Raw genomic sequence first — 14,505 nt, 5'->3', positions numbered from 1 at the left:
CTCTTCGTACCTTCACTAAAATCCTCTGCAGCCCAAACGTGACGGGGAAGCCTGTGGGTAAGGGGCTGCCACTCTGGGTGCAGTCAGCAAAAAGCAAGGCCTCACCTGATGCTTTCTGTTGCAGAACAGACAGGGGCTCGTCCGTGTTGATGCTTTCAGAATTATTTTCCTGTGAGCTTATTCGCTCTTGGACATGCGGACACGCGGCGTGCTCGTTGTCAGAGCTTTGCCACGTGGTCGCTGTGCTGGTTGGGGCACTAAAACGAGGTTATGACCAAACAGTTCTTCCTTTCTGGGGGCTAGCTCAGTCCAACTGGGGGTTTCATGGTCTGGTGTTGTGTTTTCAGTTGTTCGTCCAAAAACCAGTCAAAATCCTGTGGGGAAAAGTGGCAGGATTTTATCCTCGGGCTGCTGGCACTTCTGATCCAACGAAGTTGCTGCCTTTCTAAAAGAGGACAGGAAGGAATGGTCAGAATGAGAAAATGGTCAAAACTTGGAGCCCTTTTCATGCGAGGCATTGAAGGGAATGTTTTCTATTCTCTTTCTAAAAGCAGTGCCCTCAATCTTCCGAGGTTATTTCAAACAGCATTTTTTCCCTACCCTGTGGTTCTGCATCCTGGGCAGTTGTTTATTCCTCTGCAGCAGTTGATGGTGTCAACAACCAGAGTTACTGCGGATGTCTCTCTGTTGCAATAAAACTTAAATTTTAGAGCCACCTTTAGTTATATTTCTCGTTTGCCCTTGCCTTCGTTTAAAGCACATCTGTGTAAAATGCTCTTTTTCCATCTATTCCTTCTGCTGCTTCTCCGGTGAAATCTCAGCTGTAATAGAGTGTGATCAGACTCCAGGCACACATTATATCTGGTGATTTTCTTTTTTTTGCTGGGAAAGGCAGCAAATGCTGTAGAATACCCAGAATATGTATATTTTTTTCCTGCAGCTAGTTTGTTCTGCGCTTGCTTGCTCTAGCAAAGCCTTTTACATGTGCCAGGGTGCGGGGAGACTGCAGTTTGCCGGGCCCAAAGGCTGCAGAAGCTCAGAGCAGCCCCGAAGTCCTGCACCTGTACGGCTTCTAGACCTGGCTGGGGGAGCAGGTGACAGCTTGATCCTGGTGTGTCCCACGTGTCGTTAGAGACGAGCTCAGCTTTCACTCTTACTGAGTGTGAGCGAGGTGTGTGCCTCTCACCCGTTTTATTTGCTCACCCCGGTGCCCTCACTGTGATGCCGGAGCATCTCTTCTTTCCTCTGTGTCCTCCTGGTGTCCCAGCTCCCCTGGGAATGGCTGGTGCTCCTCTGAGGGCTGGGAGCAGAGGCACAGGCACACACACAGCCACTCAAGCATTGACTGCTGCAGGAAACTGCAGCTCATTCTGGGCTAACAGCTTGCCCAGTGGCTTATTCTTCGTGCAGTGAGCTCAGGCTGAGCCAGGCCCTCAGCGAGGAGTTCCCAACCCCGTCCTTGTGCTGTGTATCTTCACATTCCTCGCCTTCCCCTCCCCTCACCCCCACTGATGCCCACGTCTGCGTTTCTGTGGCTCTGGATGTGCGCAGATACAGCAGGAGCCTGTGTCCTCCTACACGGCGGTGGCTTCCCCGGGACGGAGCCGGGGAGCTCGCTCAGCTCTTTGCTAGATTCAGCTCCTCAGCTGAACGGACAAACAAATCTGAATATAATATCGCAGGCAGTAAATACGTACTCGTGACCAGGAAGAGGAGCTGGGCGAACGTGATCTTAATTAAACAAATAGCCCAAGCAAGAGGAAGGCTGGTTGCTGTACAAATAAAGTGCTGCTTGCTTAGGGCTTTTTATAAAGCCACCTATACAGAAAAGAGCTGGGAGAAGATTGCTCTGGGGTGAAGGCTTTGTTGGGAGAAAGAACAGGTAGCTCTGGTGGCTGACACTGCAAAAGCACTAACTGTATTTTTCTCCTCTGTTTTTTTACAGATTGCTGCTAAAATCGGAGATATTCCTCACTTGAATAACTCTACAACACTCGTGGACCCTTCGGTCTATGGTTATGGAGTGCAGAAGCGGCCCCTGGATGATGGAGGTAAGCGGGCTCTGCTGAGCCAGCCTTGTGCATGCGGCTCCCGAAATAGGTGTGCGGGAGGCAGCTGCCTGCTTTAAGGACAGAAATCAATGCTGGTTGTGCTCGGAAATGTTACGCACGACTCCCCGTGCTGTTTGGTCTTGCACAGGGCTCCTGGGCTTGAGTATTCCTGATTTGAGGCCATTCTTTTCTTAGCTCGTGAATTTGGGGTTTAGCCATCTAACTCTGCAGTTTAAATCTTGTTCCGTGGTGGTCTGAGGAGGGGAGGGGGCTGCTTGGAACCCATGTGCACAGTACCAGGTGTGTGCAAGCAAGCTGGCCTTCCCTGGCAAGCCTCGTTTTCTGAGAGCTGGCAGTGCCCAGGGGCAGAGTTATATCCGTTTCATCCCATGGGTAGCAGTGGGCATAGCACAGCAGATGAATGGCTGTTGAGTTCTGATTGTTTTGCCTTGTGATGTGAATTTTAAGGAGAAATGGTTCGAATATAAGTAGATTTGGGCTGGAGGGAAACTTCCTATAGGAGGTGTAACTTTTCTCGTGGTTATTCTTTGAGAATTCTTAAATCTCTGAAGCATTAACACTGGTTACAGCCAAAGAATAATCTACTGGGTAAATCTGGTAAATGTAATGAGTTGTATGAATTGTTACACTTCTAAAATAAGTAGTTTCTTGATGTTGGGAACAAGAAAGAACTTTTTTTTTTCTTTACAAATCTAATGTGTGCTGTTACAAGAAAAGTGTTTGTATCTGTGCTGCTGTATATATAGAATTCACCTTTTCCTGTGGCTGGTTATCACCCCAAAATGTGTCCATGCTGTCCTTGTTTGGTGTTTTTACTCAGCCAGCCAGATCTGCAGGTTGATCCCTTCCTGCAGAGACATTTAGGAGAAGTGTAAAGCTTTTTCCCAGCACTTCATTTTGAAAGTTGGTTGTTTTTTTTTGTTTTCTGTCTGACACAAAGCTGCACGAGGCAGGGGCTGAAAACACTGCACGTCTACTGCTCGTGCCGAAAAGCGTGCTGGAGCACGGGCAGACGTTCCTTTCATGTGGAGCCTCTGGCTGGCTGGCGTTACTGCTGTCTGAACCTATGCCACGACCCACTTTGTTCTCTGGCGTTGGCTCTGTTTGAGCAGGAGGCTGCTGCTTGCTCGGTTTGGTGTCGTAGGAAGGAGTGGGTTGGTTTGTGTGCGCCCCTGCCCCTCGTATCTTGAGCTGGAGCATCGCTGTGTTTGCAAGAAGCCGGAGGCCTCGTGTTGTTGTTTCGTGCTGGTTTCGGTGTGGGAAGGTGCTTGGCTGTCAGGCAGTGAACCGTGAAACTCGCTGCTTTTTTTTGTGATCAGGCAGATGTGTTTAGTGTGGTTTGAATTGCTAGGCTAGAGCGACTGCAAAGAAATGGCCTGCAAACATGTTCTGGCCTCTTCTTCCTTTCCAGCTCTCCTTAGAGCAGTGCTCAGCAAATGTCTGATTGTGGACATCACTTCAAATGATGTCATCTTGAGGTGCTCCTTCCATTCCAGAAACACTGTTGCAGTAGGAGGCGTGAATAGGGCCTATTTTGGTATTGCCTTCAATAATATTTGATTTTAGCATGAATTTGGAGGCGGCTGCACCTCACTGGGCTGTCTGGGTGGCTCAGCCAAGTGGCTGCACCTGAAAAAGAAGAATCCAAATTGTCTTCTAGGAACTAGTTACCCAAAGCATTAGCCCTCCCTGTTATTTCATTGCATCAGCAGACTGAGCTTGAGAAACCTGACCTCTTAGCGAGGTGTCTTGGAGAATTTTTTAATAAATGAAGTAGCTGCAATGCCCAGTGGCGGGCGGGTTGGACTTTGTACTTCCACGCGTGAGCACTCTTACTTGCTGAACCCTGTTTGTGTTGACACAAACCATGTCAATACAGTTGCAGTTTGGGCCATAAATGCACCTTCCAGCTGGTTTCTTGCGCTGGGATAGGCGATCCCATATAGCAGGTGGTGCTCTTGGAGCCCCATCCAGAGGGGCTGGGCTCTCCAGTGTCGGATTTGGGCTTCAGGGGATGCAAAGACCTACAAGTGCCTGCTCACTTCAGCACTGGGCCCTGTTTGTAACACGGTTCAAAGTAGCTCCAAGGTGTGTGTTTGCCCTTGGGTCCTTCGCGTGCATCTGTAAGCTGTGTAACTTTTCCCACTGCCTGCCCCGAAATCTGATCCATGAGATCTTAGGGGAGAGCTGAAATAATGGAAGTGGTATTTTAAGGGATTGGAATCTCACAGAGAAATCGGACTTGTCAGGACAGGAGCGAGGGAAGTGTTTGTTCTTTTAGCTTTGGTCACCTTGGGTTTTATTTCTGAAGAAGCCTGGGAAGGTGCAGCCTGGCCGAGGAAGCCCTGAGCAGTGGGTGCTTCTCTCGGCATGTGTTCATGGTACGATCCATGCCTTACTCATGGGCTACCTGCTCTTGCTGCCAAGTCCTATAATGCAGCACTTGAGCTGTAGGCATCTGAGAGATGGCAATTCCTTTTAACAGGACACGTAAATTAGGAAAACATTTCCTATTGGGGTGACCTTCAGTCCTGCGAACAAGGGGAGTCAGGAGTGCGTGCCCACACTTCCCTGCTTTTCCTGCTGTGAGCTATGCTTTGGGGATGTTGTCATTAAGAAGCGATTATTTGTCTTTATCATGCTCTAGAAATTTTATAGTGCAGGGACTGGGATACATTCTGCTACCCTGGATAGCTCGAAAGCAGATCTGGTGGCGAGTCTCAGGATTGTGTACCTCTGTGCACTGTGTGGCTGTGCACGGTCCTTGCTGCTTCCTTACCCCCGTGGAGCTGATAGAAAATTACTTCCGTTCCAAATGCTGCTGGAGAAATGGATGCAGAGAACATGGAAGTATTTAAGGTGACAAGAGAACCGTCTGTCTTACAGGAAAATCTAATTCTGCCTGTCTGTTTTCGTAAACAGCTGCTGGCACGGCTGATTGATGTCAGCTTAGGAAGTGGCCTTAAGACAGGATGACAGCGTGCTGGGCGAAACAAATTCAGCTGCTTTTAGAGTATTTCCAGGAAAAAAATAGTCTTGTCATAGTGCTGGGGAACAGAACACGTGAGTCCCTTTTGCATTTCCCTTAGCAGACGTTCGACCCAAATCTGTGAGCTGCCGGGACTGGTGCTGGTGAGCTGGTCTAGATGAGGTTTGAGACTGATTGTTTTATCCTTGCTGCTTTAGGGTTGTTTCCAGAGAATGGAAACAGTCATCGTGCAATTAGCAGGGAGGAGTTGGGGTTTCCCTGTCCTGCTAATGAGGTTGGAGGTGACAGGAGATGGGGTTGGCTCCGTGCTGCGGGGAGACCCCAGTGGCACCTCGCTCGGGGGCTGCTGCTGAGGATAGGTCCCAGTTCATGGGACCCTACATGGACATCCTACAGGATAGATCCTCCTGTTTATGGCCAACAGCAGCTCCTGGCCTCTCTTCACATTAACAGTCCATCAAATTACCAGCACAAATTAAGAAGTTTATTTAACGTGAAACCCATCTTTGAAGAAGCAGCCTCCCTTCCCTCCAAGGAAGGCTCACGCCACCTCTCTCCACCCCTGCCTTCTCCAGGATTGTGTGGTGCATCCAACACGATGTTGGTCTGTATTAGTGCAACAGGACGTGATTGTAGGAGAGCCTCGGGGCTCGAGCATCACACAGTCCTGCTGTACAAACACATCATTCGTTTGCTCTGACTTGGTTTTGATGACAATACCTGTGGGCACGAGGAAATCGTGTCTCCTTGTCCTGCAGACACAAGTTAGCAGCGATGCTCCTTGACCCATCGGTAGCAGTGGTGGGACCAGGACAAAAATTCAGGACCCTTGGCGAAAGGTTTAGTGTTGCAAAACGGCAGCTTCCTTCAAAACTGCAACTCTGCACATCACCATTATTAATAAGGAAATTTTAATGGGAAAAATCTCTAAAGATTCACAGCAAGGGCAGGTAGGAAAATAAGTTTTGGCCATTTCTTTAAAAAAAACAACACACCGGTATTTAATGATGAACAACAGAGTAATTAGTATCTTCATTGTAGCTTTCTAAAATTGACGATACAATTCCAGTCTAAAAGCACAAAATAAAGCCCTTTTCCACTGCTTTCCGGGGGATGAGCTGCTCTGGTTTTGTTCTAGGCACGGCAATATTCTCCATGAGATTGTAAATTCCCATCATGCACATAAATTTAGTGGGAGGCACTGCTCTGCTTTATGGGGTGGAAGAAAATCTGCATTTGTTTTGAGTATCTGTTAGGTACAATTCAGTTAAAGGTGAAGCCTAAAGACGAGCGAAGAGTTATCAACCAGCAGGTGCCATTAACAGGAAATTGTGCTTATTTTATTCAGCGTTTTTCCTTATTTGCAGTAAAATGACTGCAGTTACAGTTAAATTGGACTCAATAGATGTAAAAGGGGGAAATATCTACGTGGCTTGTCAGAGTTCAGTCCCCTCCCTGGCGTGAGGGAGGGAGGTGGTGGAGCTCAGCGCTGCCGCAGGCGTCTTCTGCCCCAGCCTCGCCTCTCCATCAGTCTCTGCCTTTCAGAGCAAAACGGGCACGGTAGAGAAGGAATTAAACTGCAGATTGTTGGGACCAGGAGCTACGGCCATCCATTTTCCTCCCAAAGGGAGAGAAATTGTATCTGACTTCAGGCAGATCCCTCCCGGTTGTCTCCGCCTGCTTTGCTTCCCGGCTCTTGGAGAGGTCTGTGGCACGTGGAGGGGATGCTCTTGTGCACGAGTTACTGTGGCTTAGCTGGTTTTTAACTGGTTTGTACAAGAAGTGAATAAAGTCAGGGGGATATGGCTGGAGTGGTGAGCAGCTGAGTGCTTGGAGTGAGCTGGGAGCTGCAAGTTACCTACACCACCAGCCCTGCCTGCCCGGCTGATGCCACTTCTGGTGCCCCTGCAGCTTTCCCCTTACAAGTTGTCTTTCCCAAGCACAGGATCGTGTTACAAAGTGATGGCTCCTCCGTTCCTTGCGTGAACTTCGGGGTTTGATTATAGGATGTGTATCCGTCTCGTAATTTGTGGGCAGCGGCTGCAGCGTGAGAGGCAGGCAGGAGAGCTGGTGGGGTGAATGGCCATGCAAGGTGGATGTTTAAATACGGCCTCGTAGTGTTAAGACCCCTCTTTCGGGCATCTTGGGGTAATGAGTGGCCTCGTCCTGGCAAGGGCAATCCTGTACTACAGCTACAAGGCTTAGTGCCTATAGGAAAAATTACTCTGAGTGCTGTTTGGGGTAAGATGGTGAGATACTGAATTAGTTTTACCATATTTGCTCAATTCTGCAGTAGTAGCTTATCAGCCAGGGCAAATATTCCCCATTACATCACCCGCCTTTTTTGGCTGCGGCATCGACAGTTATCACGTTAGGACTTTTTATATTCAGGGTGAGAATATGCAAAGAGAAATCCGACGGAGTCAATAACGCAGCGGTTGCCTTATCGCTGAACTGGAGAGAGTAATAAAATACACGGGCTGCCAATATTTTGGTCCCGACCTATTATCGAGATATCGACACCCCACAGAAATACACTATTGACTCTCTCGGGTCTGTTTTATTCGAAGCAAAGTGTTTGGCCCCAAACTTTACGTACCGTGGTAGACGTCCGCTTCCGAACCCTGACAGCTGATTGCGGATTTGTTTCAGGTCAAAGAATGTGCAGGTTGCTGCAAGGTAGTTGGGAACAGCATCTTCATTATCACAGCTCACCCATTGCCGGCCAGTCCCATTTGTTTCTCTGCTCGTGCCCTCCAGGCATGCAATATAATCTGCAACTGGTTGTTAGGACCAAATGGTGGGTTTTTAGCGGGGTTGCTGCAGGCGCAGTCCTGCAGGAAGCCCAGCAGGGCATGTGTTCCCACTTGGCATGAGGCGCTCTAATGATATTTTCCCCCATTAACGTTTGGAAGAAAGATCTAATCTGCGGGGGTAGGGGGAAAAAAAAAAGTCTGTTTGGGGGCTGTCAGCTGGGGAGATGAGCGCTCATCGGACGTGGACCACTGGCTAACATCGCAGATATGCCTGGAATGTGTGCGTTCAGGAAAATGTGTTTAAAAAAAAATAAAATACGGTTTTGGTGCCACGAGGTTACTTAACAGATGTATTCCTTTAACAGGTCTCCGTGTAAGTGGGCTCCATGGAGCACAGATAAGAGATACAGAGAGAAGTATGTGCAAGCAATCCGTAATGCTTTTTGCCTAGACTAAAGCTCTGAATCTGCCCTGCTTTTATTTGAGCTTTTTTTTAATACGTACCAAGCTGCCTGAAAATTCTTTTCTCTCCCTTCAGCCGGTGTCATCCCCTCTCTTTTTTTTTTTTTTTTTTTTTTTTTTAACTACTTTGGGTTTAAATGGGAAGGAGGGAGGTTAGTTGGAGGGATTTGGCTTTGGGCAGGCAGGATTTTCTCCCATGACTCTCAGCATGGGGAGACACAGATCAATTCCCTATCCTGTGTTCAGCTGGACACTGGGCTATGGTGTGTGTTGATCAAGAAATCCCCTCCTGTTTTGTACCACATAACGCATTCATTTCAGCCACTGAACCTAAATTACTGTTTTGCTTTTCTTTCTTTTTGATGAAATGGTAAGAACTCTTTTTTCTATAGGGATGAAGTTAGTTTATCCGTGCTAATGCTTTGATTTTTTCTTTTCCTTTTTTCTCTCTCTGCCACAGTAGGTAACCAGTTAGGGGCCCTGGTACATCAAAGGTAAGCAGTGGGTTATGTTTTATTATTTATTGATCAATTCTAATTGTTTATTGATCCACCATCTGTAGTAGTGTTAGGAAGTCAGAGGTTGAGAATGTGGAGAAACTGTCAGCTTGGGTTTTCTCCAGCAAGGGTTTTCTGCTAACCCTTTAAAGGCTATTTGTTGTTACGAAGAAAGAAGAGTTGAAGTGAAACTTGAATTTGATTCCTGTAAACCTGCGGGACCAAGAATAATAAATTCTCTCTCCTCTCCTTTCCCCTGCCCAAGGCGGGGGGGGAGTTAAACTCTGGCATTTTTACAGAAGTTGAAAGTATTAAACAGGCAGGTGGATCTTTTTTTTTTTTCCTTTCCAGTTCTGTTAATGTAGCATGACCTGGGATGACTCCTCTGATTGTCAAAGATGGTTTGGGGAGACTAAAGCAAGTGCGGGTTGTTGTGCAGCACACCTTAGCATCTAATACACAAGTAAAATTCTCAGGTTTTCTCTAATCCTGCTCTCAAGGAGTTGCCTGTCTCGTTTTGAGCAGGAAGGGGAGAGCATTTCTAGAGCTGGATTCACCTTCAGGTTGGGAGTAGTGCGTTTCCATCATCACCAGCTTTTGCTGGGGCCCTCGGCAGAAAGGAGAAGGAATATTTAGTCAAAAGCTGGAGAAAAATCAGTTTTTCGTGGTGATGCTGTTAGCCCAGAGCTCACGTACGGCTGGGGATGCACAGAAAAGGGTGGGCAGTGTTGTCTGCTCCGCCGCTGCCTGTCTTCTGCCAGGAGTGGTGTTTATGCAGGGAACTGCTTAGGTTAAAAGCCTGAAATGGTTTCTTTCTGGTTTTGGTGGTTGGTGAGGCTCTCCGTGCAGCTGCTCCAGCGCAGGGTGGTTTGTAAATCAGGCAGGATGGGATGTTTTGGCAACAGGCAGTGTTTGTTCCAGATTAAAACTGCTGGAATTCGGAGCCTTCCTGGAGCAGGTGGGGTCTGTTCCCCTGCAGATAGGGGTGGCAGGGTTTGGTTTTGCTCATGAGCCTTGGGACACTGGAGGGTGCTTTATCTGCAGGTTTGCTGGCGAGGTCTGGTGGGTATTTTTTTTTTTACCTTCCCTAACTGATCTAAAGTAAATCATGGGAAGGCTTTGATACGCCTCACCACAAAACCTGCGTTGAGCTCATTATGCAGGTGTTTGACTGCTCCTGAGATTGCTGAACAAATTGTATATAATGCATATGCCAGCATAGAGAGTTGGCAAATTCTGTGCTCAGTCTTGTGTTTTCTACAAGACAGAAATAAATGGCAAACAAAAAACCCACAAGGTAATTCTTCTCCACTTCATTGTGGCCAGGTCTTAGGTAATTGCTTTGGGTTTGATGCACAGATGTACTGAGAAAGTCCAAAGAGCAACAGATATGCGAGTCTTGAGATAGGAAGACTTCAAAGGATAATCAAAACCAGGTTTTATAAATTCTATGGAAAAGAATTATAGGGACAGACAGATTAAAATATCACTCTGAATATCAGAAAGGGCATTCATACCAGGATTGGCATTGGTTAACCTCTCTTGGCAAGAGCATATCAAAAAGGAGTGGGCAGAGGCTGCGGCTTGGAAGGTTTTGGCTAAATATTGAAGGAACTTTGCTGTTACTCTGTTAAATCCAAAAAAACATTCTTCCATTGACAACAATGGATGGTAGACTAGAAACCTATCCAGTGTAGGAGGAATTATGTCCATTCTGCAGCCAGGGCATGGAGCAGGACCAAGAGGTCCCTTCCAAATCAAAAGATTTTCCCTATGATACGGTATTTACTTGCGTGTGTGCTCAAAAGCCTGATGCTCTGCCTGTTTTCCACAGCTGAGCACGGTCATCTTCCAAATTGTTTTTTGTAATGGCTCTTTGATTTTTCTCTTCCTTTTTTTTTTTCAGGGCTGTAATAACAGAAGAGTTCAAAGTGCCTGATAAAATGGTTGGATTTAGTAAGTACCTTGGATGCTTTTGGTATGGTTCTTCTGTGCGAGAATGCTATTTGTTCTGTCCAAATAAAACGTGTTCATGAGTTTTTGTGCTTGCTGGCTTTGGATAAGCTTTGCTGGTGTTCTCTTCATGGGGACCAGATGATCTGTATTTAAAATCCAGGTGCATGCTGCATGGAGAAGCTTGGTGGCCCAGTAATAAGAACAAGACCGGTACAGGTTACTGAGAGTTGTAGAGGTTCTGTTCCTGAAATCCCAACTGATGCAGCACATAAATATATCAGAAGTGAATTTATTTCCCCTCATTGAAATATTTTACTTTGAGTATGCAAAAGTGTGGGAGTTGAGGGAGGAAGAGAAGATTTAAATGTTAAAGTAAGGCTTGGCTCAAGGCAAGTTAAGCAGAATTTAAAGTCTTTCCTACACTTGCTGCTGCAGGGAAGCGCAGCCAGCGTGCATTGCTCAGATGAGTTTTTTTTCCTAGATGTTTGTTCCTGGTGCTGCTTTATTCCTAATTTCTCTTCCTCTTGATGGTCATTACTCTTCCTTTCCATGGCAGCCTCCTGCTTTTGTGACTGCAGTGCTTGCATTGGCTCTTCCCTGCTAGATCTCTGTGCATCTTTTCCCATTTGATATACAGAGAGCAAAAAGGCAAATAACAGAGAGGATCATTACCCCTCAGTGCCTCAGGTTTTCTCCTGACTCTCCACCGTAAAGCTGTAGCTGTGGAATTCCCGAGGAGGCAGTCTGTCCTCCCACCAGCCTTCGTTATTTATCGGTCCCAGGACCACACGTGGGGAGGAAGGGATGGTGGAGGGATTCTGCATCTCCTGAGCAGGACTCGGCTGGTGTGTCAGCTGTGTGTGGAGCACAATCCTGCTTCAGACACATCGGGCAGGCGGTGGATCCACAGCTGGGAGGGTGTCCTCGAGCCAGGTAGACCTGTTAGACTCGACAGATTTGCTCTCTTGCAGTCTGGGCAGGAGATGAACATGGATAGGCACATTGCTTTGCAAAAAGATGCACAGAGGGAAGGCCATTATTTGCTGCCTCTAAATGGGAAGGGAGATGGGTGCTTGTTTTCACTCACGGTTTGATAGAGCATTTCAGTATGTAGCAGACCAGGGAAATAGCATGTCTCTTGAAAAGAGGTAGTAAAATATGCATTTTAAAGAAATAAAAGCAGAAGTTGTTGGCTTTTTTTAGGACCCCAAATAACTGGTTTATTTGTTCCAGTGCATGATGGGTTTTTTGTTTGGTTTGTTTGTGTTTTTTTAAATTTGTTCGCGCTGTGGATGCCTCTTCTGCAATCCTGGAGTCAAACTGTTCCTTTATAGATAGCTGCAGTGGAGTAAAAGGGGGAAGGTGATCTGCAGTTATTCAGGGAAGCCGGTATGTTCTGACGCTTCTTGAACTCATTTCAGTAATCGGCAGGGGAGGTGAGCAGATCTCACGGATTCAGGCAGAGTCTGGCTGCAAAATTCAAATTGCTCCAGGTAAGAGCCTCTTTGTGTGCCAGGTGAAGGGGTTTTAATGTTGAAGGATGTTGTGTCTGCCGTATCAGGTGCCTTGCCTTGGTCCTAATGTGTTATCACCGCTAACAGGAGATACACTAAGCTCACGAGCATGGGAGGGCTGCTGTGGGACCAACCTCCCTACGAGCAGAGCAAGCAGGCTTGTCGGGTGGTTTGGGGATGAAGGTAGCAAATTAAGGAACTGTCTTTAACCAACAGATGTGTACAGTGCAAATGGACAATCTGTGTTGTTTTTAAAGCAGGAATTCCAGCTGTTTAGTTTTCTCCTGGTGGTACCACTTTGCTCAGCTCGTGCAATTTGTCTCTGATAGTTTGGTCCGCTCCAGCTCCTGGCAGAAAACATTTCAGGAGCATGGCAGCAAATCTTTGTACGATCCACCTGCCACTATAAAAACAGGACCATGCTATTCAGTCTGTGCTAGTGCTGCAGCCTGTTTGCTTCGAAGGCTGTACCACAACTGCTGTGCAGGAAGCTGTCAATGAACGTAGTCTAGGATTTAAACCTCCCTTTAATTGGCAGGGAAGGCTTTTAAAGAATGCAGACACCCAGCAAATATTCTAAATATGTTGACCCTGGATGTCTTTGAATTCATGGGCATGTTTGGTGTGCAGAGGGGGGTGTTTTCATTAGTACTTGATCGTTAACCAAAACTGCTGCCATTTTTGAATTCCATGTATTAATGTGGTGTGGGTTTTTTTTCCTCTAGCTTGTGTAAGGAGTAATCACTCTTCTGCCTGCCTAGTGAAGGCAGTTTGGGTGCTGAGTCAGGAAGCATCTAACCCCTGTTGTTCTCTTGTTTCCTTTGCAGACAGCGGTGGGATGCCCGAGAGGCCCTGCGTACTCACCGGCCCGCCAGAGAGCATTGAGTGAGTTCTGATTTCATTTTTCTCCTTCCTCCTTCTCTCTCTTCTCCCTAATGCTGTGCTCTGTCAGTGGTGCTACTCGGTTAGCCACACCAACAGCTGTTGGCCTAGAGAAACTTGAGGGTCTCTGGAGCATAGAGCCTCTTGGTCTGATGCTTTAAACTGCACCTCAAAGGCTTTTTTTTTCCCCCGTTGTAGTTTGAACCCTCTGCAGAAATTTCCACGGAATTCCCCTCCGCAGGGCAAGGTTGCTCCTAGGGCACCTAGGATGCAGTTTTCTAACTGCAGCTCTCCAGGATACTGAGCTAAGCTGTTGAAGGGCCCTTCTCTTCTCCCCTTCGCTTCCCTCCTGTTGAGCTGACGTCCTTCCAGCTGAAGAAGGTCTGCATGAGGCCTCCAAAGCCTGTCAGTGCCACTCCAGAATACCCTGGAGGTGTTGGTGGTGTTGCACAGAGCACGAGGCCCTTGGGCGTGCTTGCCTCTGCACTGCTGCCAACAAGAAGCAAAGGACTGAACCCAAGTCTTGAATTCTGATCCCTGCATGGTAGAGACACGTGGCCAGCCAGCAGGGGTTTCTACTCTTTAGGCCTATAGAAACTTTAGGGACAGTGTTTCCTCCCTCCCCCTTCCCAGGAGCTGAGTTTGAGACTCTCACAAACCAGTTGAGGACCTCCTGCTGGAACTGGATCCAGGATCCTCAGGCTTACAGGAACACACTTAACATATGGAGCTGCTCTTTCTCTCCCCAGCCTTTGGGTAGGTGGGTTTTTTAAAATCCATCTGGAAATCTTTGAGTTGCATTTGATAGTGAAAATACATGGGCGCAAAGACTGTCTCTCTAAAGAGAAGGCAATCATCATTCTTCCATTCCTAAGAGATCTAAGGGTACTTAAATCTCCTTACTTTACCATAATGCTGCAAGCAGTGAGCCAGAATAAATATAATTGGCAAGCTCGTGTTGCAGGGCAGGCAATATACGTTTGGTGATATTGAAGTGCTTTTTCCCCCTTTGCAAAACGATATTTCAGAACAAGAGTAAAATATTAAATCCCTGGAATGCCTGATGAAATGCAATTGGGGCAAAATGGGGGACAGGTATAGTTAAGACCTCATTGTTCTGAAATATGTAGTTAAATGTAGTGATGTCCAAGGCTGTCTTTAAATGCAAATAAAAAGAAAAGCAAAATAAAATAAAAATAATTAAAAAAATATAAAAAAGAAAGTGAGAATACTCAGTTTTTGAAGCAGAACGAAGTGTTGAGTATGTGGAATTTGGTGAAATTTAATTTGCTTCTGTGCTGAAATTATTAAGTTGGTTGTTTGAACTATATTTTCAGGCTACTCAGAGAAATATTAAATAAGGAAACCCTTCAAAGT

The 14,505-nt window shown here is 46.8% G+C and overlaps 1 protein-coding gene across 5 annotated transcripts in view; it reads left to right on the top strand.

The window, feature by feature from the left end:
* FUBP3 (far upstream element binding protein 3) overlaps window positions 1–14,505 on the top strand; it is a 39,287-nt gene that overhangs the window by 4,648 nt on the left and 20,134 nt on the right. For 2 of the 5 annotated variants that reach the window (XM_068656950.1, XM_068656946.1), the window contains exons 2-7: window positions 1,946–2,051; window positions 8,183–8,233; window positions 8,740–8,773; window positions 10,683–10,732; window positions 12,154–12,225; window positions 13,074–13,131. In XM_068656950.1, coding sequence (XP_068513051.1) covers window positions 1,946–2,051; window positions 8,183–8,233; window positions 8,740–8,773; window positions 10,683–10,732; window positions 12,154–12,225; window positions 13,074–13,131 — 371 coding nt within the window. The remainder of the gene's footprint in view (window positions 1–1,945; window positions 2,052–8,182; window positions 8,234–8,739; window positions 8,774–10,682; window positions 10,733–12,153; window positions 12,226–13,073; window positions 13,132–14,505) is intronic. The other 3 variants (XM_068656947.1, XM_068656949.1, XM_068656948.1) reach the window with 3 other exon arrangements.

This window comes from Anas acuta, chromosome 20 (genome assembly GCF_963932015.1).
Source record: "Anas acuta chromosome 20, bAnaAcu1.1, whole genome shotgun sequence".
NCBI lineage: Eukaryota > Metazoa > Chordata > Aves > Anseriformes > Anatidae > Anas > Anas acuta.
The sequence above is the reverse complement of the archived record's forward strand: the minus strand, read 5'-3'. Positions and strand labels throughout refer to the sequence as shown.